Here is a 23,492-nt window from a genome sequence, read left to right on the forward strand (position 1 = left end):
GGTTTTTCTGGAGGTGTTTCTTGGGGTATTGGGGATTTTTGGGGTGGTTTTTGAGGCGTTTATTGAGGTGTTTTTGGGGTGTTTATTGGGGTTTTTTGGGGTGGTTTTTGAGGCGTTTATTGAGGTGCTTTTGGGGTGTTTATTGGGGTTTTTTGGGGTTTTTTTGGTATTTGTTGGGTATTTGGGGTATTTATTGAGATGTTTTTGAGGTATTGGGGTTTTTGGGGTGGTTTTTGGGGTGTTTATTGAGATGTTTTTGGGGGGTTTTTTGGGGTTTTTTTTGGGGTGTTTTTGGGATATTTATTGAGGCATTTTTTGGGGTGTTTTTTGGGGTTTTTATTGGGGTGTTTTTGGGGTGTTTATTGAGGCATTTTTTGGGGTTTTTTGGGGTGTTTATTGAGGCATTTTTGGGGTGTTTATTGAGGCATTTTTGGGATGTTTTGGGGTGTTTATTGAGGCATTTTTGGGTTGATAATTGAGGCATTTTTGGGATGTTTTGGGGTGTTTATTGAGGCATTTTTTGGGGTTTTTTGGGGTGTTTATTGAGGCATTTTTTGGGGTGTTTTGGGGTGTTTATTGAGGCATTTTTTTGGTTTTTATTGGGGCATTTTTTGGAGTGTTTATTGAGGCATTTTTGGGGTTTTTTGGGGTGTTTATTGAGGCATTTTTTGGGGTGGTTTTTTGGGTGTTTATTGAGGCATTTTTTGGGGTGTTTATTGAGGCATTTTTGGGGTTTTTATTGAGGCATTTTTGGGTTTTTTTGGGTTTTTATTGAGGCATTTTTGGGGTGTTTTTTGGGGTTTTTATTGGGGTGTTTTTGGGGTGTTTATTGAGGCATTTTTTGGGGTGTTTTTTGGGGTTTTTATTGGGGTGTTTTTGGGGTGTTTATTGAGGCATTTTTGGGGTGTTTATTGAGGCATTTTTGGGGTTTTTCTTGAGGCATTTTTGGGGTTTTTTGGGGTGTTTATTGAGGCATTTTTTTGGGGTTTTTTTGGGGTGTTTATTGAGGCATTTTTGGGGTGTTTATTGAGGCATTTTTGGGGTTTTTATCGAGGCATTTTTGGGTTTTTTTGGGGTGTTTATTGAGGCATTGTTTTGGGTTTTTTTGGGTGTTTATTGAGGCATTTTTGGGGTGTTTATTGAGACATTTTTTGGGGTGGTTTTTTGGGTGTTTATTGAGGCATTTTTGGGGTTTTTCTTGAGGCATTTTTGGTTTTTTTTTGGTTTTTATTGAGGCATTTTTGGGGTGTTTTTTGGGGTTTTCATTGCGCCGTTTCTTGGGGGGCTCGGGCCGGGTCCGGCCGCGGTTTTGGGGTCCCCGCTCAGACCTCGAGCTCGGCTTTGGGGTGCAGCAGCCACTGCTCCTGGGGGTCCCCGTCCCCCGGGGGGGGCTCGGCGCTGTCCCTCCCCTCGGAGCTGCCGGGGGGGGGGTCCAGGGGGTCCCCCGGGGGGTCCCCGATGTCCTCCAGCGGCTGGAACTGCATCTCCTCCTTGGCCAGGCTGCGGGAGAGGGAGTCACCCCCAAAAAAACCCTAAAAATCCACCCCGGGAACCCCAAAAAATCCCTAACACCCAAAAAATCCTCCCCGGGAACCCCAAAAAATCCCTAACACCCAAAAAATCCTCCCCAGGAACCTCAAAAAATCCCTAACACCCAAAAAATCCACCTCGGGAACCCCAAAAAATCCCTAACACCCAAAAAATCCTCCCCGGGAACCCCAAAAAATCCCTAACACTCAAACAATCCACCCCGGGAACCCCAAAAAATCCCTAACACCCAAACAATCCTCCCCAGGAACCTCAAAAAAACCCTAACACCCAAAAAATCCACCCCGGGAACCCCAAAAAATCCCTAACACCCAAACAATCCTCCCCAGGAACCCCAAAAAAACCCCAAAAAATCCTCCCCGGGAACCCCAAAAAAACCCTAACACCCAAAAAATCCTCCCCGGGAACCCCAAAAAATCCCTAACACCCAAACAATCCTCCCCAGGAACCCCAAAAAAAACCCAAAAAATCCTCCCCGGGAACCCCAAAAAAACCCTAACACTCAAACAATCCATCCCGGGAACCCCAAAAAATCCCTAACACCCAAAAGATCCTCCCCAGGAACCTCAAAAAAACCCTAAACCCCAAAAAATCCACCCCGGGAACCCCAAAAAATCCCTAACACCCAAAAAATCCTCCCCAGGAACCTCAAAAAATCCCTAACACCCAAAAAATCCACCTCGGGAACCCCAAAAAAATCCCTAACACCCAAAAAATCCACCCCGGGAACCCCAAAAAATCCCTAACACCCAAAAAATCCACCCTGGGAACCCCAAAAAATCCCTAACACCCTAAAAATCCTCCCCGGGAACCCCAAAAAAATCCCTAACACTCAAACAATCCACCCCGGGAACCCCAAAAAATCCCTAACACCCAAACAATCCTCCCCAGGAACCTCAAAAAAACCCTAACACCCAAAAAATCCACCCCGGGAACCCCAAAAAATCCCTAACACCCAAACAATCCTCCCCAGGAACCCCAAAAAAACCCCAAAAAATCCTCCCCGGGAACCCCAAAAAAACCCTAACACCCAAAAAATCCTCCCCGGGAACCCCAAAAAATCCCTAACACCCAAACAATCCTCCCCAGGAACCCCAAAAAAAACCCAAAAAATCCTCCCCGGGAACCCCAAAAAAACCCTAACACTCAAACAATCCATCCCGGGAACCCCAAAAAATCCCTAACACCCAAAAGATCCTCCCCAGGAACCTCAAAAAAACCCTAAACCCCAAAAAATCCACCCCGGGAACCCCAAAAAATCCCTAACACCCAAAACATCCACCCCGGGAACCCCAAAAAATCCCTAACACCCAAAAGATCCTCCCCAGGAACCTAAAAAAAACCCCAAAAAATCCTCCCCGGGAACCCCAAAAAAACCCTAAAACCCCAAAAATCCTCCCCAGGAACCTCACAAAAAACCCAAAAAATCCTCCCCGGGAACCCCAAAAAAACCCTAACACCCAAAAAATCCTCCCCAGGAACCTCACAAAAACCCTAAAAATCCACCCTTGGAACCCCAAAAAATCCCAAAATTCCTCCCGGAGGTCACCCCCAAAAAACCCTAAAAACCCTCTCGAGTATTTTGGGGGGGTCCCCGGGATTTTGGGGGCTCGGGCGGGATCCCCAGGATTTTGGGGGGGGTTCCCGGGATTTTGGGGGGTTCGGGGGGATCCCCAGGATTTGGGGGGGGTTCCCGGGATTTTGGGGGCTCGGGCGGGATCCCCAGGATTTTGGGGGGGGTTCCCGGGATTTTGGGGGCTCGGGCGGGATCCCCAGGATTTTGGGGGGGTTCCCGGGATTTTGGGGGCTCGGGCGGGATCCCCAGGATTTTGGGGGGGGTTCCCGGGATTTTGGGGAGCTCGGGCGGGATCCCCAGGATTTTGGGGGGGGGGTTCCCGGGATTTTGGGGGGCTCGGGGGGGGGTCCCCGCGCTCACGTGACGTCGAAGGCGGAGCCGCGGAAGGCGGGGCGCCGCAGGGGCGCGGCCGCGGCCGTGTAGGGCGCGCGGGGGCTGGGGGCGCCCCAAAACCGATCCCGCTCCAGCGCCGGCACCTCCCCGTACAGCTCGTCCACCGCCAGCATCGACACCTGGGCACACCTGGGGTCAGCCGGGGGCACCTGGGCACACCTGGGCACACCTGGGCACACCTGGGGTCAGCCGGGGGCACCTGGGCACACCTGGGGGCACCTGGGCACACCTGGGGTCAGCCCGGGGCACCTGGACACACCTGGGTCCCCCCTCACACACCTGAGACCCCCCCTCACACACCTGTGCCCCCTCACACACCTGTGCCCCCCCCCACACCTGTGCCCCCCCCCACACCTGTGCCCCCTCACACACCTGGAAGTTGCGGTCGATGAGCGTGTTGGTCTCGAAGTCGTCATCATCCTCCCCGAAGGGGTTAATGAGCTGCTCGGCCACCTGCGGGGGCACGGCTCACCTGGGCTGCCAGGTGTGCCCAGGTGTGCCCGGCCCCCCGTGCCCCCAGGTGTATCCCAGGTGTGCCCAGGTGTGCCTGGCCCCCCGTGCCCCCAGGTGTATCCCAGGTGCCCCCAGGTGTGCCCAGGTGTATCCCAGGTGTGCCCAGGTGTGCCCCAGGTGTGCCCAGTTGTATCCCAGGTGTGCCCAGGTGTGCCCAGGTGTGCCCCAGGTGTGCCCAGGTGTATCCCAGGTTTGCCCAGGTGCTCCCAGGTGCCCCCGGGTGTGCCCAGGTGTATCCCAGGTGCCCCCAGATGTGCCCAGTTGTATCCCAGGTGTGCCCCCAGGTGTATCCCAGGTGTGCCCAGGTGCCCCCAGGTGTGCCCCAGGTGTGCCCAGGTGTGCCCAGCTGTATCCCAGGTGTGCCCAGGTGTCCCCAGGCGTGCCCAGGTGTGCCCAGTTGTATCCCAGGTGCCCCAGGTGTATCCCAGGTGTATCCCAGGTGTGCCCAGGTGCCCCCAGGTGCCCCCAGTGTATCCCAGGTGTGCCCAGGTGTGCCCAGTTGTATCCCAGGTGTGCCCAGGTGTACCCCCAGGTGTGCCCAGGTGTATCCCAGGTGTGCCCAGGTGTATCCCAGTTGTATCCCAGGTGCCCCAGGTGTACTCCCAGGCGTGCCCAGGTGCCCCCAGGTGCGCCCACCTTGAGCCAGCCCACGTAGAAGAAGAGCTGCAGCAGGGTGAACACGGGCACGCCCAGGTCCAGCTCGTGCCCGGCGTAGCCCTGGGCGGGGTCCAGGAACTGCCGCCCCACCAGGCAGGTGAGGAAGAAGGTGTACACGGCGATGGTCACCACCTGCGGGGCGCCTGTGTCACCTGTGCCACCTGTGCCACCTCCCTGTGCCACCTGTGTCACCTGTGCCACCTCCCTGTGCCACCCGTGTCACCTCCCTGTGCCACCTGTGTCACCTGTACCACCTGTGTCACCTCCCCCGGTCACCCGTGTCACCTGTGTCACCTGTGCCACCCGTGTCACCTCCCTGTGCCACCTCCCTGTGCCACCTGTACCACCTGTGTCACCTGTGCCACCTGTGCCACCTCCCTGTGCCACCTGTGTCACCTCCCTGTGTCACCTGTGCCACCCGTGCCACCTGTACCACCTGTGTCACCTCCCCCTGTCACCCGTGCCACCTGTACCACCTGTGTCACCTCCCCCTGTCACCCGTGTCACCTGTACCACCTGTGTCACCTCCCCCTGTCACCCGTGTCACCTGTGCCACCTGTGCCACCTGCTGTCACCCCCCGTGTCCCTCCATCCTCACCCCCCCTCCAGGTGTCCCCAGGTGTCCCCCCTTGTCCTCACATCCCCCCAGTGCCCTCCCAGTGCCCTCCCAGTGCCCCCAGTGCCCACCTGGGTGTACACCTGTGCCCCCAGTGCCCTCCCAGTGCCCCCAGTGCCCCCAGTGCCCCCAGTGCCCTCCCAGTACCCACCTGGGTGTACACCAGTGCCCTCCCAGTGCCCCCAGTGCCCTCCCAGTGCCCCCAGTGCCCTCCCAGTGCCCACCTGGGTGTACACCTGTGCCCCCAGTGCCCTCCCAGTGCCCTCCCAGTGCCCCCAGTGCCCCCAGTGCCCCCAGTGCCCTCCCAGTGCCCACCTGGGTGTACATCAGTGCCCCCAGTGCCCCCAGTGCCCTCCCAGTGCCCACCTGGGTGTACACCAGTGCCCTCCCAGTGCCCCCAGTGCCCCCAGTGCCCTCCCAGTGCCCACCTGGGTGTACACCAGTGCCCTCCCAGTGCCCTCCCAGTGCCCTCCCAGTGCCCCCAGTGCCCACCTGGGTGTACACCAGTGCCCCCAGTGCCCTCCCAGTGCCCTCCCAGTGCCCACCTGGGTGTACACCAGTGCCCCCAGTGCCCCCAGTGCCCCCCCAGTGCCCACCTGGGTGTACACCAGTGCCCCCAGTGCCCTCCCAGTGCCCTCCCAGTGCCCACCTGGGTGTACACCAGTGCCCCCAGTGCCCTCCCAGTGCCCTCCCAGTGCCCACCTGGGTGTACACCAGTGCCCCCAGTGCCCCCAGTGCCCCCCCAGTGCCCACCTGGGTGTACACCAGTGCCCTCCCAGTGCCCTCCCAGTGCCCTCCCAGTGCCCACCTGGGTGTACACCAGTGCTCCCAGTGCCCTCCCAGTGCCCCCAGTACCCACCTGGGTGTACACCAGTGCCCTCCCAGTGCCCTCCCAGTGCCCCCAGTGCCCCCAGTGCCCTCCCAGTGCCCACCCTTTGCCCCCAGTTCCCTCCCAGTGCCCTCCCAGTGCCCCCAGTGCCCACCTGGGTGTACACCAGTGCCCCCAGTGCCCTCCCAGTGCCCCCAGTGCCCACCTGGGTGTACACCAGTGGCACGCTGATCCAGTCGTAGTGGAACAGGAGGCTGCAGCGCGCCCGGAACTCGTTCAGCTCCTGGGGGGTCCCGGGGGCTCATGGGGGGTCCAGGGGGTCCGGGAGGGGGCTGGGCAGGGGGGACTCAAGGGGGACAACTGGGGGGGCTCAGGGGGGGTTTGGGGGGGTTTAGGGGGGCCCCGGGGGGGTTTGGGGGGTCTTGGGGGGTCCAGGGGGAGTCCCGGGGGTCTCAGGGGGGGTCCCAGGGGGGTCCTGGGGGTCCCGGGGGATTCAGGGGGTTCCTGGGGGGGTCTCGGGGTTCCCGGGGGTCTCACGGGGGTCCCAGGGGGGGTCCCAGGGGCATCCGAGGGGGTCTCGGGGCTTGGGGGGAATTTGGGGGTCCCGGGTTTTGGGCGGGGATTCTGGGGGTGCCGGGGTTGGGGGAATTCTGGGGGTCCCGGGGGGGTCCCAGGTTTTGGGGATCCCGGGGGGTCCCGGGGCTTGGGGGGATTTTGAGGGTCCCGGGTTTTGGGGGGATTCTGGGGATCCCAGATTTTGGGGGTCCCAGGGGGGTCCCGGGGTTTTGGGGGGATTTTGGGGGTCCCAGGGGGGTCCCGGGGTTTTGGGGGCACCTCGAGGAGCAGTTTGAGGGCGCAGTCGTCGCGCACGCGCCCCTCGCGCCGCGCGCGCCCCGCCAGCGCCCCGAACCACACGAGCGGCACCCAGAACTTGTTGTAGGGCGAGCGCAGCCCCTCCAGCCGGCGCCGCTCCGCGCGCGTCAGGAACCCTGCGGGGAGCGCGGCGTCACTGAGCAGTGACGTCATCCGCTGGGCCGTGACGTCACCACCGGGCCATGATGTCACCACCGTGCCGCGACGTCATCGCCGAGCAGTGACGTCATCACCGGGTCGTGACACCACCCACCGGACTGTGACACCATCGCTGGGATGTGACATCACCCCTGGGTTGTGATGTCATCACTGAGCCGTGATGTCACCTCCTGAGCCATGACACCATCGCTGACCCATGGCGTCACCCCTGAGCCGTGACGTCACGCCCTGGGCTGTGACGTCACCCTCTGGACTGTGATGTCATCACTGGGATGTGACATCACCCCTGAGCCATGACATCATCACTGGCCCATGAAGTCATCCTCTGATCCATGATGTCACCCCTGAGCTGTGATGTCACTCACTGGCCCGCACCAGGTGGTCAGTGGTCACTCAGTGGTCACTCAGTGATCACTCAGTGGTCACTCCCTGGTCACTCAATGGCCCACACCAGGCAGTCAGTGGTCACTCACTGGTCACTCACTGGTCACTCAGCAGTCACTCACCGGCCCGCACCAGGCGGTCAGTGGTCACTCAGTGATCACTCAGTGGTCACTCAGCAGTCACTCAGAGGTCACACAGCGGTCACTCATCAGCCCGCACCAGGCGGTCAGTGGTCACTCAGTGATCACTCAGTGGTCACTCAGCAGTCACTCAGCGGTCACTCAGCGGTCACTCCCTGGTCACTCACTGGCCCACACCAGGCGGTCAGTAGTCACTCAGTGATCACTCAGCGGTCACTCCCTGGTCGCTCACCGGCCCACACCAGGTGGTCAGTGGTCACTCAGTGTTTACTCAGTGGTCACTCAGCGGTCACTCACTGGCCCACACCAGGCGGTCAGTGGTCACTCAGCGATCACTCAGTGGTCACTCCCTGGTCACTCACCGGCCCACACCAGGTGGTCAGTGGTCACTCAGTGATCACTCCCTGGTCACTCAATGGCCCACACCAGGTGGTCAGTGTGCCCGTGGTCGCTCAGTGGTCACTCAGCGGTCACTCCCTGGTCACTCACCGGCCTACACCAGGTGGTCAGTGGTCACTCAGTGTTTACTCAGTGGTCACTCAGCGGTCACTCACCGGCCTACACCAGGCGGTCAGTGGTCACTCAGCGATCACTCAGTGGTCACTCCCTGGTCACTCACCGGCCCACACCAGGTGGTCAGTGGTCACTCAGTGATCACTCCCTGGTCACTCAATGGCCCACACCAGGCGGTCAGTGTGCCCGTGGTCACTCAGTGACCCACACGGAATGGTCAGTGGTCACTCAGTGGTCACTCAGTGGTCACTCAGCGGTCACTCACCGGCCCGCACCAGGCGGTCAGTGTGCCCGTGGTCACTCAGTGACCCACACGGAATGGTCAGTGGTCACTCACTGGTCACTCAGCGGTCACTCCCTGGTCGCTCACCGGCCCACACCAGGTGGTCAGTGGTCACTCAGTGTTTACTCAGTGGTCACTCACTGGTCACTCAATGGCCCGCACCAGGCGGTCAGTGTGTCCGTGGTCACTCAGTGACCCACACGGAATGGTCAGTGGTCACTCAGTGATCACTCAGTGGTCACTCACTGGTCACTCACTGGCCTGCACCAGGCGGTCAGTGGTCACTCAGTGGTCACTCACCAGCCCGCACCAGGCGGTCAGTGGTCACTCAGCGATCACTCAGTGGTCACTCAGCAGTCACTCACCGACCCGCACCAGGCGGTCAGTGGTCACTCACTGGTCACTCAGTGGTCACTCAGCGGTCACTCAGCGGTCACTCCCTGGTCACTCACCGGCCCGCACCAGGCGGTCAGTGGTCACTCAGTGATCACTCAGCGGTCACTCAGTGGTCACTCAGCGGTCACTCACCGGCCCGCACCAGGCGGTCAGTGTGTCCGTGGTCACTCAGTGACCCACACGGAATGGTCAGTGGTCACTCAGCGGTCACTCACCGGCCCACACCAGGTGGTCAGTGGTCACTCAGTGTTTACTCAGCGGTCACTCACTGGTCACTCACCGGCCCGCACCAGGCGGTCAGTGGTCACTCAGTGATCACTCACTGGTCACTCAGCGGTCACTCACCGGCCCGCACCAGGCGGTCAGTGGTCACTCAGTGATCACTCAGTGGTCACTCAGCGGTCACTCAGCGGTCACTCACCGGCCTGCACCAGGCGGTCAGTGGTCACTCAGTGATCACTCAGTGGTCACTCAGTGGTCACTCAGTGGTCACTCAGCGGTCACTCACCGGCCTGCACCAGGCGGTCAGTGGTCACTCAGTGATCACTCAGTGGTCACTCAGTGGTCACTCAGTGGTCACTCAGCGGTCACTCACCGGCCTGCACCAGGCGGTCAGTGGTCACTCAGTGATCACTCAGTGGTCACTCAGTGGTCACTCAGCGGTCACTCAGCGGTCACTCAGCGGTCACTCACCGGCCTGCACCAGGTGGTCAGTGGTGGGGAAGCGCTTGTAGACCGGCGTGCTGACCGCGCGCAGCACGAGCAGCGCCGCCAGGCTCCCGTAGCGCAGCAGCGTCCGGCGCAGCAGCCGCCCCCGCGCGTCCGAGCCCTGGACGCTGCTGGCCACGGCCACCATGAGCCCGTCCGGGGCCGGCACCGTCCGGAACTGCCCCCACCAGCGCTCCAGCACCAGCGCCACGTAGAACCCTGCGGGGAGCGCACTGGGAGCACTGGGAGCACTGGGAGGGGCACTGGGAGCACTGGGAGCACTGGGAGCACTGGGAGGGGCACTGGGAGAACTGGGAGCACTGGGAGGGGTATTGGGGGCACTGGGGGAACTGGGAGGGGCATTGGGAGGGAATGAGGAGGTTGGGAGGGGTCCCGGGGGTCCCGGGGGTACACTGGGAGGGGTACTGGGGGAACTGGGAGAACTGGGAGGGGCACTGAGGTGGGTACTGGGGGAAACTGGCAGTACTGGGAGGGGGCACTGGGAGAACTTGGAGCACTGGGAGGGCACTGGGAGCACTGGGAGGGGTTACTGGGGGGAATGAGGCGGTTGGGAGGGGTCCTGGGGGGTCCCGGGGGGTCCCAGGGGGTCCCGGGGGTGGCTCTGGAGGTCCCGGGGGTGGCTCTGGGGGTCCCGGGGGTGGCTCTGGGGGTCCCGGGGGGTCCCGGGGGTCCCGGGCTCTCACTGAACACGAAGGACACGGGGATCAGGTTGGTGGCTCTGTGGGGACACTGGGGAGGGCTGGGGGTCCCGGGGGTGGCTCTGGGGGTCCCGGGGGGTCCCGGGGGTGGCTCTGGGGGTCCCGGGGGGTCCCGGGGGTCCCGGGCTCTCACCGAGCACGAAGGACACGGGGATCAGGTTGGTGGCTCTGTGGGGACACTGGGGAGGGCTGGGGGTCCCGGGGGTGGCTCTGGGGGTCCCGGGGGGTCCCGGGGGTGGCTCTGGGGGTCCCGGGGGGTCCCGGGGGGTCCCGGGCTCTCACCGAGCACGAAGGACACGGGGATCAGGTTGGCCGATTTGTCACAGTACAGCACCAGCTTCTCGAAGAGACGCCGCTGCGCCTCGGACAGCAGGAACCTGGGGGGACACCGGGCTGGCACCGGGGCCGGCGCCGGGGCTGGCACCGGCCCCGACCCCCGCTGTCCCCCCGTGTCCCATCCCGGTGTCCCCAGACCTCCGGGTGTCCCCGCCTCGACGTCCCCGCTGTGTTCTCCCACGCCGCCCCCGCCCCGTGTGCCCGTGTCCCCCCGGTGTCCACTCCCGTGTGCCGGTGTCCCTGTGTCCCCCCGTGTCCCGGTGTCCCCCCGTGTCCCCCATGCCCCACGGTGTCCGGTGTCCCCCCCACACACCCCCCCCGGCGTCCTGGTACCTCCCCATGTCCCCTCCGTGTCCAGGTGTCCCCCCGGTGTCCCGGTGTCCCCCGGTGTCCCCCCCGTGTCCTGGTGTGCCCCCCGTGTCCCGGTGTCCCGGTGTCCCCCCCATCCCTGTGTCCCCCCCATCCCGGTGTCTCCCCCGCTGTCCCGGTGTCCCCCGGTGTCCCGGTGTCCCCCCCATCCCGGTGTCCCCCCGTGTCCCGGTGTCCCCCCGTGTCCCGGTATCGCCCCCATCCCGGTGTCCCCCGGTGTCCCGGTGTCCCCCCCATCCCGGTGTCCCCCGGTGTCCCGGTGTCCCCCCCGTGTCCCGGTGTCCCCCGGTATCCCGGTGTCCCCCGGTGTCCCGGGCCGCACCGGTAGGCCAGGCTGAGCCCCAGGTAGGCGGCGAGGAAGAGGAGCAGCTCCCGGTAGAGCAGTTTGTAGATGCTCCCGCGCCACAGCAGCAGCAGCCGCGAGAAGCCCCCGAAGCGCGCGGTGGCCACGCGCGACGTGTAGGTGACAGTCATGGCGACAGAGGGACACGGCGGGACAGAGGGACACCTGAGGGACAGAGGGACACCTGAGGGACAGCGGGACACCTGAGGGACAGAGGGACACGGCGGGACAGAGGGACACCTGAGGGACAGAGGGACACCTGAGGGACAGCGGGACACGGCGGGACACCTGAGGGACAGCCAGACACCTGAGGGAGACAGCGGGACACGGCGGGACAGAGGGACACCTGAGGGACAGAGGGACACCTGAGGGACAGAGGGACATCTGAGGGACAGCGGGACACCTGAGGGACAGAGGGACACCTGAGGGAGACAGCGGGACACAGCGGGACAGAGGGACACCTGAGGGACAGAGGGACACGGCGGGACACCTGAGGGACAGAGGGACACTGTGGGACACCTGAGGGACAGAGGGACACCTGAGGGACAGCGGGACACCTGAGGGACAGAGGGACACCTGAGGGAGACAGCGGGACACAGCGGGACAGAGGGACACCTGAGGGACAGAGAGACACCTGAGGGACAGAGGGACACTGTGGGACACCTGAGGGACAGCGGGACACCTGAGGGACAGAGGGACACCTGAGGGACAGAGGGACACCTGAGGGAGACAGCGGGACACAGCGGGACAGAGGGACACCTGAGGGACAGAGGGACACTGTGGGACACCTGAGGGACAGCGGGACACCTGAGGGACAGAGGGACACCTGAGGGACAGAGGGACACCTGAGGGAGACAGCGGGACACGGCGGGACAGAGGGACACCTGAGGGACAGAGAGACACCTGAGGGACAGAGGGACACCTGAGGGACAGAGGGACACCTGAGGGACAGCGGGACACCTGAGGGACAGAGGGACACTGTGGGACACCTGAGGGACAGCGGGACACCTGAGGGACAGAGGGACACCTGAGGGACAGCGGGACACCTGAGGGACAGAGGGACACCTGAGGGACAGAGGGACACCTGAGGGACAGAGGGACACTGTGGGACACCTGAGGGACAGCGGGACACCTGAGGGACAGAGGGACACCTGAGGGACAGCGGGACACCTGAGGGACAGAGGGACACCTGAGGGACAGAGGGACACCTGAGGGAGACAGCGGGACACAGCGGGACAGAGGGACACCTGAGGGACAGAGGGACACCTGAGGGAGACAGCGGGACACGGCGGGACAGAGGGACACCTGAGGGACAGAGGGACACTGTGGGACACCTGAGGGACAGCGGGACACCTGAGGGACACAGCAGGACAGAGGGACACCTGAGGGACAGAGGGACACCTGAGGGACACCGCGGGACAGAGGGACACCTGAGGGACAGAGGGACACTGTGGGACACCGCGGGACAGCCCCGGCTCGGGGTGGGGACACCTGCGGGGTGCTGGGGACACCCCGGGGACACCTGGGGGACACCCCGGGGACCCCCCAGCACCCAGGTGACACCGCGGCGACACCGCCCCCCAAGGGGGACACCTGGGGGTGGGACCCTGAGGGGGGGTGGGGCCACCAAAACCCCGCGGGGCGACACCGGGGACCACCCGCCAGCCCGGGGGACTCGCCCGGTGGCACCGCCACCCCCCTCCCTCCCTTTGTCCCCCCCTCACCTGTGACCACCGCGGGTCCGGGCTCTGTGGCCACCGCGGGTCCGGGCTCTGTGGCCACCGCGGGTCCGGGCTCTGTGACCACCGCCTGTCCGGGCTCTGTGGCCACCGCGGGTCCGGGCTCTGTGGCCACCGCGGGTCCGGGCTCTGTGGTCACCGCGGGTCCGAGCTCTGTGGCCACCGCGGGTGCGGGCTCTGTGGCCACCGCGGGTCCGAGCTCTGTGGCCACCGCGGGTCCGGGCTCTGTGACCACCGCCTGTCCGGGCTCTGTGGCCACCGCGGGTCCGGGCTCTGTGGCCACCGCGGGTCCGGGCTCTGTGGTCACCGCGGGTCCGGGTTTTGAGGCCACCGCGGGTGCGGGCTCTGTGGCCAACGCGGGTCCGGGCTCTGTGGCCACAGCGGGTCCGGGCTCTGTGGCCACCGCCCCGGGCCGGCGCTTAAATCGCGGCGGGGCCGGGCCAGCCCGCGGGGGGCGACCCCGAGGGGACCCGGGGACCGGAGGGAGGGGACAGGGGGCAGGGGGAGGGGACGGGGGGGTCCGGCCCCAGCCCCCCGGGAGTGGCCGCGCCGGTCCGGCCGGTCCCGAGCCCCCGCGCGGCCAGGGGGGTTTTGGGGCCGGGTTTTTTTTTTTTGGGGGGGCCAGGGGTTTTTTTTTTGGGGCCAGGGTGGGTGTTTTGGGGCCAGGGGGGTGTTTTGGGTCCGGGGGGCTGTTTTGGGTCCGGGGGGCTGTTTTGGGGCAGGGGGTGTTTTTTGGGGGCCAGGAGGGGTTTTCTGGGGACAGACGGGGTGTTTTGGGGACGGGGGGGTCTGTTTTAGGGCCGGGGGGTTGTTTTGGGGCCGGGGGGTTGTTTTGGGGCCGGGGGGTTGTTTTGGGGACGGGGGGCTGTTTTGGGGACGTGGGGGGGGGTTGTTTTAGGGCCGGGGGGTTGTTTTGGGGCAGGGGGGGTCTGTTTTAGGGCAGGGGGGGTCTGTTTTAGGGCCGGGGGGTGTTTTGTGGCCGGGGGGGGTTGTTTTAGGGCCGGGGGGTTGTTTTGGGGCCGGGGGGTTGTTTTGGGGCCGGGGGGTTGTTTTGGGGACGTGGGGGGGGGTTGTTTTGGGGACGGGGGGGTGTTTTGTGGCCGGGGGTTGTTTTGGGGCCGGGGGGGGTCTGTTTTGTGGCCGGGGGGTTGTTTTGGGCCCCCCCCGCGGCTCTGGCTCCGTCCCGGTGGCCCCGGGCCAGCGCCGGGGGCCGCGGGGACAGATCCCAGCGGGGCGCGGGGACAGGCGCGGGGGGGGACGCGGGAATGGGGGGGGGGCGGCGGCCACGGGGACCCCCCCAAAACGCCGCCGCACCCCCTCTGCCCCTCCCGGGACCCCGAAACGCCTCCCGGGACCCCCAAACCCTCCCCAGGACCCCCCCCACCCCCGCGCCCCCCGCCCTTAATCCGCCGCTAATGAGGGTTCCCACGTCCCGCGGGCTCGGGGCCAGCGCCGCTGACGTCACCCGCCCCAAAATCCATCCGGACCCCCCCAAAATCCATCCGGACCCCCCCAAAATCCACCCGGAAACCCCCAAATTCACCCGGAGCCCCCCAAAATCCACCCGGACCCCCCCAAAATCCACCCGGAAACCCCCAAATCCATCCGGACCCCCCCAAAATCCATCCCGAAACCCCCAAATCCACCCGGACTCCCTCAAAATCCATCCTCAACCCCCCAAATCCATCCGGAAACCCCCCAAAATCCACCCAGAGCCCCCCAAAATCCACCCGGAAACCCCCAAATCCACCCGGAAACCCCCAAATCCATCCAGACCCCCTCAAAATCCATCCCGAAACCCCCAAATCCACCCGGACCCCCTCAAAATCCATCCCACCTCCCCCAAAATCCATCCAGACCCCCCCCAGATTCATCCAGACCCCCCCAAACCCCCACCCCAAACTCGTTTTGCTTCTCAAATTTATTATTTACACGCCCCCCCCTCTCCAGGAGGGGGTCCCACCTCCTCCCCCACCCCCCCCCCAAAATTGGGGTGACAGCGGGGGGTGCGCACGACCCCCAGGGGGGTGGGGGGAGGACAGGGCCGCGATTTTGGGGAGGCAAAACCGCCCCCCCCCTCCCTCCTGGGGGGGCATAAATAGGGGCTGTGCCCCTCCCCCCAGCCCCTCCTCGCGAGCGAGGGGGGGGTTTGGGGGTGGGGGGGGGTCGTTCGGGTCCGGGGGGGTCTCGGGGGGGGTTATTTGGGGCTGGGGGGTTGGTAGGGGTCCAGCAGGAGGGAGCTGAAGGTGTTGACCTTGTCGCCCCCCCGCACCTCGTGGGGCAGCAGCGGCAGCTTCACGATGTGGAAATCCTCGTACAGGTCCTCCATCTGCGGGGGTGGGCGCGGGGGGGTCACAACGGGACCCCCAAAACCACCCCCACCCCACCCCGGACCCCCCCCCTGCACGGCCCAGGCCAAAATCCCCCAGCCCCACTCCCAGGCCTGGCTCCTGCCGCGAGCTGGGTGGGGCCAAACGCAAGAAAAACCCAGAAATGCGCAAAAAAAAGCCCTCAAAAAAACCTCAACCCCCCCTCCCAAGTCAAAAAATCCCAATAAAAACAAACAAAAAACCCCAAACTAATAAAAAACCCCAATAAATCCAATAAAACCCAAAAAAACCCAAGAAACCCCAAAAAACCCCAAGAAAACCCAAAACCCCCCCCCAAAAACCTCAAAACCCACAAATACCCCCCAAAAACCAAAAAAAAATCCCCCCAAAAAACCCCCCAAAAAAACCACCAAAAAACCCCCCCAAAAAAACCCCAAAACAATAAAACCCAATAAAAACGAACAAAAAAAGCCCAATAAAAGCCCAATAAACCCCAAAACCACCCAAATAAAAACCCAATGAAACCTCCCCACAGCCCAGGTGTGCCCACCTGGTCCCGGTACTTCGGCCTAAACCCTCCTCAGAGGTTTACCTGTCCATTTAAACCCCTCCTAGCCCCCCCAAATCCCTGCCCAGACCCCCAGGCTGAGGTGTGCTCACCTGCTCCAGGTACTAAACCCCCCCTGAGCCCCCCAGCTCCCACCCCCAGGCCCCCAGGTGCGCTCACCTGGCCGTGATCCTAGCCCTAACCCCCTCCTGAGCCCCCCAAATCCCCCCCAGGCCCCCAGGTGCGCTCACCTGGCCCAGATCTTTGCCCTAAACCCCTCCTGAGCCCCCCAAATCCCCCCCCAACGCCCCCAGGTGCGCTCACCTGGCCGTGATCCTAGCCCTAAACCCCTCCTGAGCCCCCCAAATCCCCCCCAGGCCCCTCAGGTGAGCATTACTTGCCCAGATCCTTGCCCTAAACCCCTCCTGAGACCCCCAGCTCCCACCCCAGGCCTGTGGGTGTGCCCACCTGATCCAGGTACTCGGCCTAAACCCCTTCTTCAGGGTTTACCTGACCATTTAAACCCCTCCTGAGCCCCCCAAACCCCCCCCCACGCCCCCAGGGGAGCGTTACCTGTCCGGATCCTTGCCCTAAACCCTCCTGAGCCCCCCAGGTGCCCCCCAGGTGTGCCCACCTGGTCCAGGTACTTGGCCTAAACCCTTCCTGAGCCCCCCAGATCCCCCTCCCACGCCCCCAGGTGCGCTCACCTGGCCCAGATATTTGCCCTAAACCCTTCCTGAGCCACCCAAATCCCCCCCAGGCCCCCCAGGTGAGCATTACCTGTCCAGATCCTTGCCCTAAACCCTTCCTGAGCCCCCCAAATCCCCCCCAGGCCCCTCAGGTGAGCATTACCTGTCCAGATCCTTGCCCTAAACCCCTCCTGAGACCCCCAGCTCCCACCCCAGGCCTGCGGGTGTGCCCACCTGGTCCAGGTACTCGGCCTAAACCCCTTCTTCAGGGTTTACCTGACCATTTAAACCCCTCCTGAGCCCCCCAAACCCCCCCCCACGCCCCCAGGGGAGCGTTACCTGTCCGGATCCTTGCCCTAAACCCTCCTGAGCCCCCCGGGTGCCCCCCAGGTGTGCCCACCTGGTCCAGGTACTTGGCCTAAACCCTTCCTGAGCCCCCCAGATCCCCCTCCCACACCTCCAGGTGTGCTCATATGTCCAGATCTTTGCCCTAAACCCTTCCTGAGCCACCCAAATCCCCCCCAGACCCCCAGGTGAGCATTACCTGTCCAGATCCTTGCCCTAAACCCTTTGTAAGCCCCCCAAATCCCCCCCAGGCCCCTCAGGTGAGCGTTACCTGTCTGGATCCTTGCCCTAAACCCTCCTGAGCCCCCCAGGTGTGCCCACCTGGTCCAGGTACTTGGCCTGGATCTTGTGGCGCGCCTCGCACATGCGGCAGGGCCGCAGCGGGTCGGGGAACACCAGCTGGTTGACCACGATGTTGTGCGTGTCGATGCGGCACTTGGCCAGCTCCTGGATCAGCCGCTCCGTCTCGTAGAGCGACAGGAACTCGGCGATGCACACGCAGATGAACGTGGTCTGCTCCTGGGGACAGCAGGGGACGTTGGGGACGTCACTGGGGACACTGGGGACAGCAGGGATAGCAGGGACACGGGGACAGACACAGGGACAGACACAGGGACATGGGGACAGACACAGGGACATGGGGACACCAGGACAGGAACTCGGCGATGCACACGCAGATGAACGTGGTCTGCTCCTGGGGACAGCAGGGGACGTTGGGGACGTCACTGGGGACAGCAGGGATAGCAGGGACATGGGGACAGACACAGGGACAGACACAGGGACACGGGGACAGACACAGGGACAGACACAGGGACATGGGGACAGACACAGGGACAGACACAGGGACATGGGGACACGGAGACAGGAACTCGGCGATGCACACGCAGATGAACGTGGTCTGCTCCTGGGGACATTGGGGACATCACTGGGGACACTGGGCACAGCAGGGACACGGGGACAGACACAGGGACAGACACAGGGACAGGAACTCAGCGATGCACACGCAGATGAACGTGGTCTGCTCCTGGGGACTCTGGGGACAGGAGCACGGTGACACCACAGCCAGCGGTACAGGGACACGGGACACCAGGACAGAACACACAGGGACAGGGCTTAGACAGCTCCTGCCTGATCTCTGTCCCCATCTTTATCACCGTGCCTGCCCCGAGGGCTCCCTGGCCCTGGCCCCATCCCCATTCCTGTCCCCATCCCTGTCCCTGTTCCTGGCCCTGTCCCCATCCCCATCCCTGTCCCCATCCCTGTCCCCATCCCTGTCCCCGTCCCTATCCCTGTCCCCCTCTCTGGCCCTGTCCCTGTCCCTGCCCGTCCCCCGGGGCTTTATTCCCCTCAGGAATGTGCCCAGACTGGCCCAGCCCTGTCCCTGTCCCCATCCCCAGTGCTCCCAGTCCCCCCCAGCCCCCATCCCCAGTGCTCCCAGTGCTCCCAGTCCCTCCCAGTGCTCCCAGTCCCCCCCCAGCCCCCATCCCCAGTGCTCCCAGTGCCCCCCAGCCCCCATCCCCAGTCCCTCCCAGTGCTCCCCAGCCCCCATTCCCAGTGCTCCCAGTGCTCCCAGTGCCCCCCAGCCCCCATCCCCAGTGCTCCCAGTCCCCCCCAGCCCCCATCCCCAGTGCTCCCAGTCCCCCCCAGCCCCCATCCCCAGTCCCTCCCAGTGCTCCCCAGCCCCCATTCCCAGTGCTCCCAGTGCTCCCAGTGCCCCCCAGCCCCCATCCCCAGTGCTCCCAGTCCCCCCCAGCCCCCATCCCCAGTGCTCCCAGTCCCCCCTCCCCCATTCCCAGTGCTCCCAGTGCCCCTCAGCCCCCATCCCCAGTGCTCCCAGTCCCCCCTCCCCCATTCCCAGTGCTCCCAGTGCTCCCAGTCTCACCGGGTCCTTGAACTGCTCGCTGACCGAGCGGATCACGGGCAGCGTCTCCTCCAGCTTGGAGGCCAGCTGGTCGGCGTTCATGTCCCCCAGCCCCAGCATGTTACACATCTGGGGGGGCACGGGCTGTGACACCCCCCGGGACACCCCCAGACCCAAATCCACCCCTGGGGACACCCCCAGACCCAAATCCACCCCCCGGGACACTCCAGACCCAAATCCAACCCCGGGGACACCCCCAGACCCAAATCCACCCCCCGGGACACCCCCAGACCCAAATCCACCCCCGGGACACCCCCAGACCCAAATCCAACCCCGGGGACACCCCCAGACCCAAATCCACACCCCGGGACACCCCCAGACCCAAATCCACACCCCCAGGACACCCCCAGACCCAAATCCACCCCCCGGGACACCCCCAGACCCAAATCCACACCCCCAGGACACCCCCAGACCCAAATCCACCCCCTGCGACACCCCCAGACCCAAATCCACCCCCAGGAACCCCCCAGACCCAAATCCACACCCCCAGGACACCCCCAGACCCAAATCCACCCCCCGGGACACCCCCAGACCCAAATCCACCCCCGGGGACACCCCCAGACCCAAATCCACCCCCCGGGACACCCCTCAGACCCAAATCCATCCCCCCAGGATCCCCCAGGAACCCCCCAGACCCAAATCCACCCCCCTGGTTCACCCCCAGACCCAAATTCCCCCCCCACCAGGAGCCCACCTGGGAGATGAAGGGGCTGCTCTGGTTCTTGATCTGCATCAGCCCCCCCAGCCCCAAATCCTCCCCCAGCCCCAAATCCCCTCCAGGGACTCCCCCAGCCCCAAATCCCCCCCGGGACCCCCCCAGGAGCCCACCTGGGAGATGAAGGGGCTGCTCTGGTTCTTGATCTGCATCAGCCCCCCCAGCCCCAAATCCTCCCCCAGCCCCAAATCCCCCCCGGGACCCCCCCAGGAGCCCACCTGGGAGATGAAGGGGCTGATCTGGTTCTTGATCTGCATCAGCCGCCCCAGCCCGCGCTCCACGATGGTGGGGAAGTTGAGCAGGCGCAGCGTGTGCCCGGTGGGCGCCGTGTCGAAGACCACCACCGAGAAATTCATCCCCTTCACCAGCCTGGGGGGCCGGGGGGGTCAGCACAGCCCCCCAGAGACCCCTCCCCCACGGCCCAGGTGAGGGTTACCTGTCCGAATATTGGTCTAAACCCCCAAATCCCACCCCCAGGCGAGCGTTACCTGCCTGAATTCTTGGTCTAAACCTCTCCTGAGCCCCCCAAATCCCCTGAATTCCCCCAGGTGAGCATCACCTGCCCACTCAAACCCCTCCCGAGCCCCCCAAATCCCCCCTAAACCCCAGGTGAGCATCACCTGCCCACTCAAACCCCTCCTGAGCCCCCCAGATCCCCCCTACACCTCCAGGTGAGCATCACCTGCCCACTCAAACCCCTCCTGAGCCCCCCAAATCCCCCCTACACCCCCAGGTGAGCATCACCTGCCCACTCAAACCCCTCCTGAGCCCCCCTAATCCCCCCTACATCTCCAGGTGCACTCACCTGGCCCAGATCCTTGCCCTAAACCCCTCCCGAGCCCCTCAAATCCCCTGCATTCCCCCAGGTGTGCTCACCTGGCCCAGATCCTTGCCCCAAACCCCTCCCCAGCCCCCCAAACCCCCCCAGGTGTGCTCACCTGGCCCAGATCCTTGCCCCAAACCCCTCCCCAGCCCCCCAAACCCCCCCAGGTGCGCTCACCTGGCCCAGATCCTTGCCCCAAACCCCTCCCCAGCCCCCCAAACCCCCCCAGGTGCACTCACCTGGCCCAGATCCTTGCCCCAAACCCCTCCCCAGCCCCCCAAACCCCCCAGGTGAGCATCACCTGGCCCAGATCCTTGCCCCAAACCCCTCCCCAGCCCCCCAAACCCCCCCAGGTGCGCTCACCTGGCCCAGATCCTTGCCCCAAACCCCTCCCCAGCCCCCCAAACCCCCCCAGGTGCACTCACCTGGCCCAGATCCTTGCCCCAAACCCCTCCCCAGCCCCCCCAAACCCCCCAGGTGAGCATCACCTGGCCCAGATCCTTGCCCCAAACCCCTCCCCAGCCCCCCAAACCCCCCCAGGTGCGCTCACCTGGCCCAGATCCTTGCCCCAAACCCCTCCCCAGCCCCCCAAACCCCCCAGGTGTGCTCACCTGGCCCAGATCCTTGCCCCAAACCCCTCCCCAGCCCCCCAAACCCCCCCAGGTGCGCTCACCTGGCCCAGATCCTTGCCCCAAACCCCCCCAGCCCCCAGGTGTGGCCACCTGGCCGCGCCCCAGCCCCACCTCATGACCTCGGCGTAGCTCATGGCCTCGTCGATGCCGGGGAAGGCGCTCATGGCCTCCTGCATCATCTTCTTGCCCATGCTCAGCACGTTGTCCTCCTCGAAGAACTCGTCGGGCAGCTCCGCCACGCCCAGGCTGGGGTCGATCTCCTGCGGGGAGGGAGAGGTGGTAAAACACCAAAACCCTGCAATTCCACCAAAAATGTGTGTGTTTTCTTACAGGGTGATCTCCTGCAGGAAACAAAAAGTGGATTAAAAAACCAAAACCCTGCAATTCTACCAAAAATTTGAATGTTTCGTTACAGGTTGATCTCCTGTGGGGAGAGAGAGGTGGTAAAAGACCAAAACCCTGCAATTCTACCAAAAATTTGTGTGTTTTATTACAGGGTGATCTCCTGCGGGGAGGGAAAAGTGGATAAAAAATCAAAACCCTGCAATTCCAGCAAAGATTTGTGTGTTTCCTTACAGGTTCAGCTCCTGCGGGGAGGGAGAGGTGGTAAAAGACCAAAGCCCTGCAATTCCACCAAAAATTTGAATGTTTCATTACAGGTTCATCTCCTGTGGGGAGAGAGAGGTGGTAAAAGACCAAAACCCTGCAATTCCAGCAAAGATTTGTGTGTTTCCTTACAGGGTGATCTCCTGCGGGGAGGGAAAATGGATAAAAAAATCAAAACCCTGCAATTTCACCAAAAATATGTGCATTCTCTTACAGGTTCATCTCCTGTGGGGAGGAAAACACGGATAAAAAACCAAAACCCTGCAATTTCACCAAAAATTTGTGTGTTTTCTTACAGGGTGATCTCCTGTGGGGAGAGAGAGGTGGTAAAAGACCAAAACCCTGCAATTCTACCAAAAATTTGTGTGTTTTATTACAGGGTGATCTCCTGCGGGGAGGGAAAAGTGGATAAAAAATCAAAACCCTGCAATTCCAGCAAAGATTTGTGTGTTTCCTTACAGGTTCAGCTCCTGTGGGGAGGGAGAGGTGGTAAAAGACCAAAACCCTGCAATTCCACCAAAAATTTGTGTGTTTTCGTACGGGGTGATCTCCTGCGGGGAGGGAAAAGTGGATTAAAAAACCAAAACCCCGCAATTCCACCAAAAATTTAATGTTTCGTTACAGGTTCATCTCCTGCGGGGAGGCAGAGGTGGTAAAAAACCAAAACCCTGCAATTCCACCAAAGATTTGTGTGTTTTCTTACGGGGTGATCTCCTGCAGGAAGCAAAAAGTGGATTAAAAAAGCAAAACCCTGCAATTCCACCAAAAATGTGTGCATTCTCTTACAGGTTCATCTCCTGTGGGGAGGAAAACAGGGCTAAAAAACCAAAACCTCACAATTCCAGCAAAAATTTATATGTTTTATTACAGGTTGATCTCCTGCAGGAAGCAAAAAGTGGATTAAAAACCCAAAACCCCACAATTCCAGCAAGGATTTGAATGTTTTATTACAGGTGGATGTCCTGTAAGGAGTTAAACTCGGTTAAAACCCCAAACCCCGCAATTCCAGCAAAAATTTGTGTGTTTTATTACAGGGTGATCTCCTGCAGGAAGCAAAATTGGATTAAAAACCCAAAACCCCACAATTCCAGCAAAAATTCATATGTTTTATTACAGTTTGCTCTCCTGCAGAAAGCAAAAAGTGGATTAAAAACCCAAAACCCCACAATTCCAGCACGGATTTGAATGTTTTATCGCACGTTGATCTCCTGCAGGAAGCAAAATTGGATTAAAAACCCCTGAGAGCTCCCCTCGCTGTCTCCAGCTAATTTACATATGCAGATTCCACAAGGGGCTCATGCATATTCATTTTGGCTTCACTTCCAGCTCCCACCTGATTTCTGTCAGGCAGCACAGAAAGAACTCTTGAATCACTCGGTGCCGATTGTTCTGGGGTCTGAAGGGGCTTTCTTAAAATTCATCCTTTCAGCTGAGAAATTTGTACTCTAAGGAATCCTAAAAATCCTGAGGAACTCTGAGGAATTCTAAGGAATTCAAAAAAATTCTGAGACGTTCTAGGGAATTCAAAAAAATGCTGAGAAATTCTAAACAATTCAAAGAAACTTGAAAAAATTCTATGGAACTCTAAGGAATTCTAAGAAATTCTAAAAAATCCTAAAAAATCCTAAGAAACTCTAAGAAATCCTAAGGAACTCTAAAAACCCCTAAAAAGTTTTGAGGAATTAAAAAAAAAAATCCCAAGGAATTCTTAGAAATTTGTTTTCTTTTTTTTAAAGAGAGACGATTTTAAGCGAGGCAATTTTTTAAGTGAGACAATTTTGAGACAATTT

At 61.8% G+C, this 23,492-nt stretch overlaps 2 protein-coding genes across 3 annotated transcripts in view; both read right to left on the reverse strand.

Annotated features, from left to right (window-relative positions):
* GET3 (guided entry of tail-anchored proteins factor 3, ATPase) overlaps window positions 1-23,492 on the reverse strand; it is a 48,792-nt gene that overhangs the window by 22,970 nt on the left and 2,330 nt on the right. The window contains exons 3-7 of one of the 2 annotated variants that reach the window (XM_068178826.1): window positions 21,208-21,356; window positions 19,860-20,010; window positions 18,888-18,995; window positions 17,327-17,524; window positions 15,285-15,423 (exon numbers count right to left, since the gene is read on the reverse strand). In XM_068178826.1, the coding sequence (XP_068034927.1) occupies window positions 15,292-15,423; window positions 17,327-17,524; window positions 18,888-18,995; window positions 19,860-20,010; window positions 21,208-21,356 (738 nt within the window). In that variant the 3' untranslated portion in view covers window positions 15,285-15,291. Of the gene's footprint in view, window positions 1-15,275; window positions 15,424-17,326; window positions 17,525-18,887; window positions 18,996-19,859; window positions 20,011-21,207; window positions 21,357-23,492 lie in introns of those variants that run through there. The other variant, XM_068178827.1, reaches the window with a different exon arrangement.
* Window positions 3,481-11,504, reverse strand: BEST2 (bestrophin 2). The gene is made up of 8 exons (XM_068178832.1): window positions 11,335-11,504; window positions 10,590-10,684; window positions 9,574-9,807; window positions 6,967-7,121; window positions 6,338-6,415; window positions 4,667-4,819; window positions 3,890-3,970; window positions 3,481-3,636 (listed from the first exon to the last, which is right to left on the reverse strand). The coding sequence occupies exons 1-8, from the start codon at window positions 11,484-11,486 to the stop codon at window positions 3,481-3,483; spliced, it is 1,104 nt and encodes a 367-aa protein (XP_068034933.1). The 5' UTR covers window positions 11,487-11,504.

This window comes from Anomalospiza imberbis, unplaced genomic scaffold (genome assembly GCF_031753505.1).
Source record: "Anomalospiza imberbis isolate Cuckoo-Finch-1a 21T00152 unplaced genomic scaffold, ASM3175350v1 scaffold_61, whole genome shotgun sequence".
Taxonomy (NCBI): domain Eukaryota; kingdom Metazoa; phylum Chordata; class Aves; order Passeriformes; family Viduidae; genus Anomalospiza; species Anomalospiza imberbis.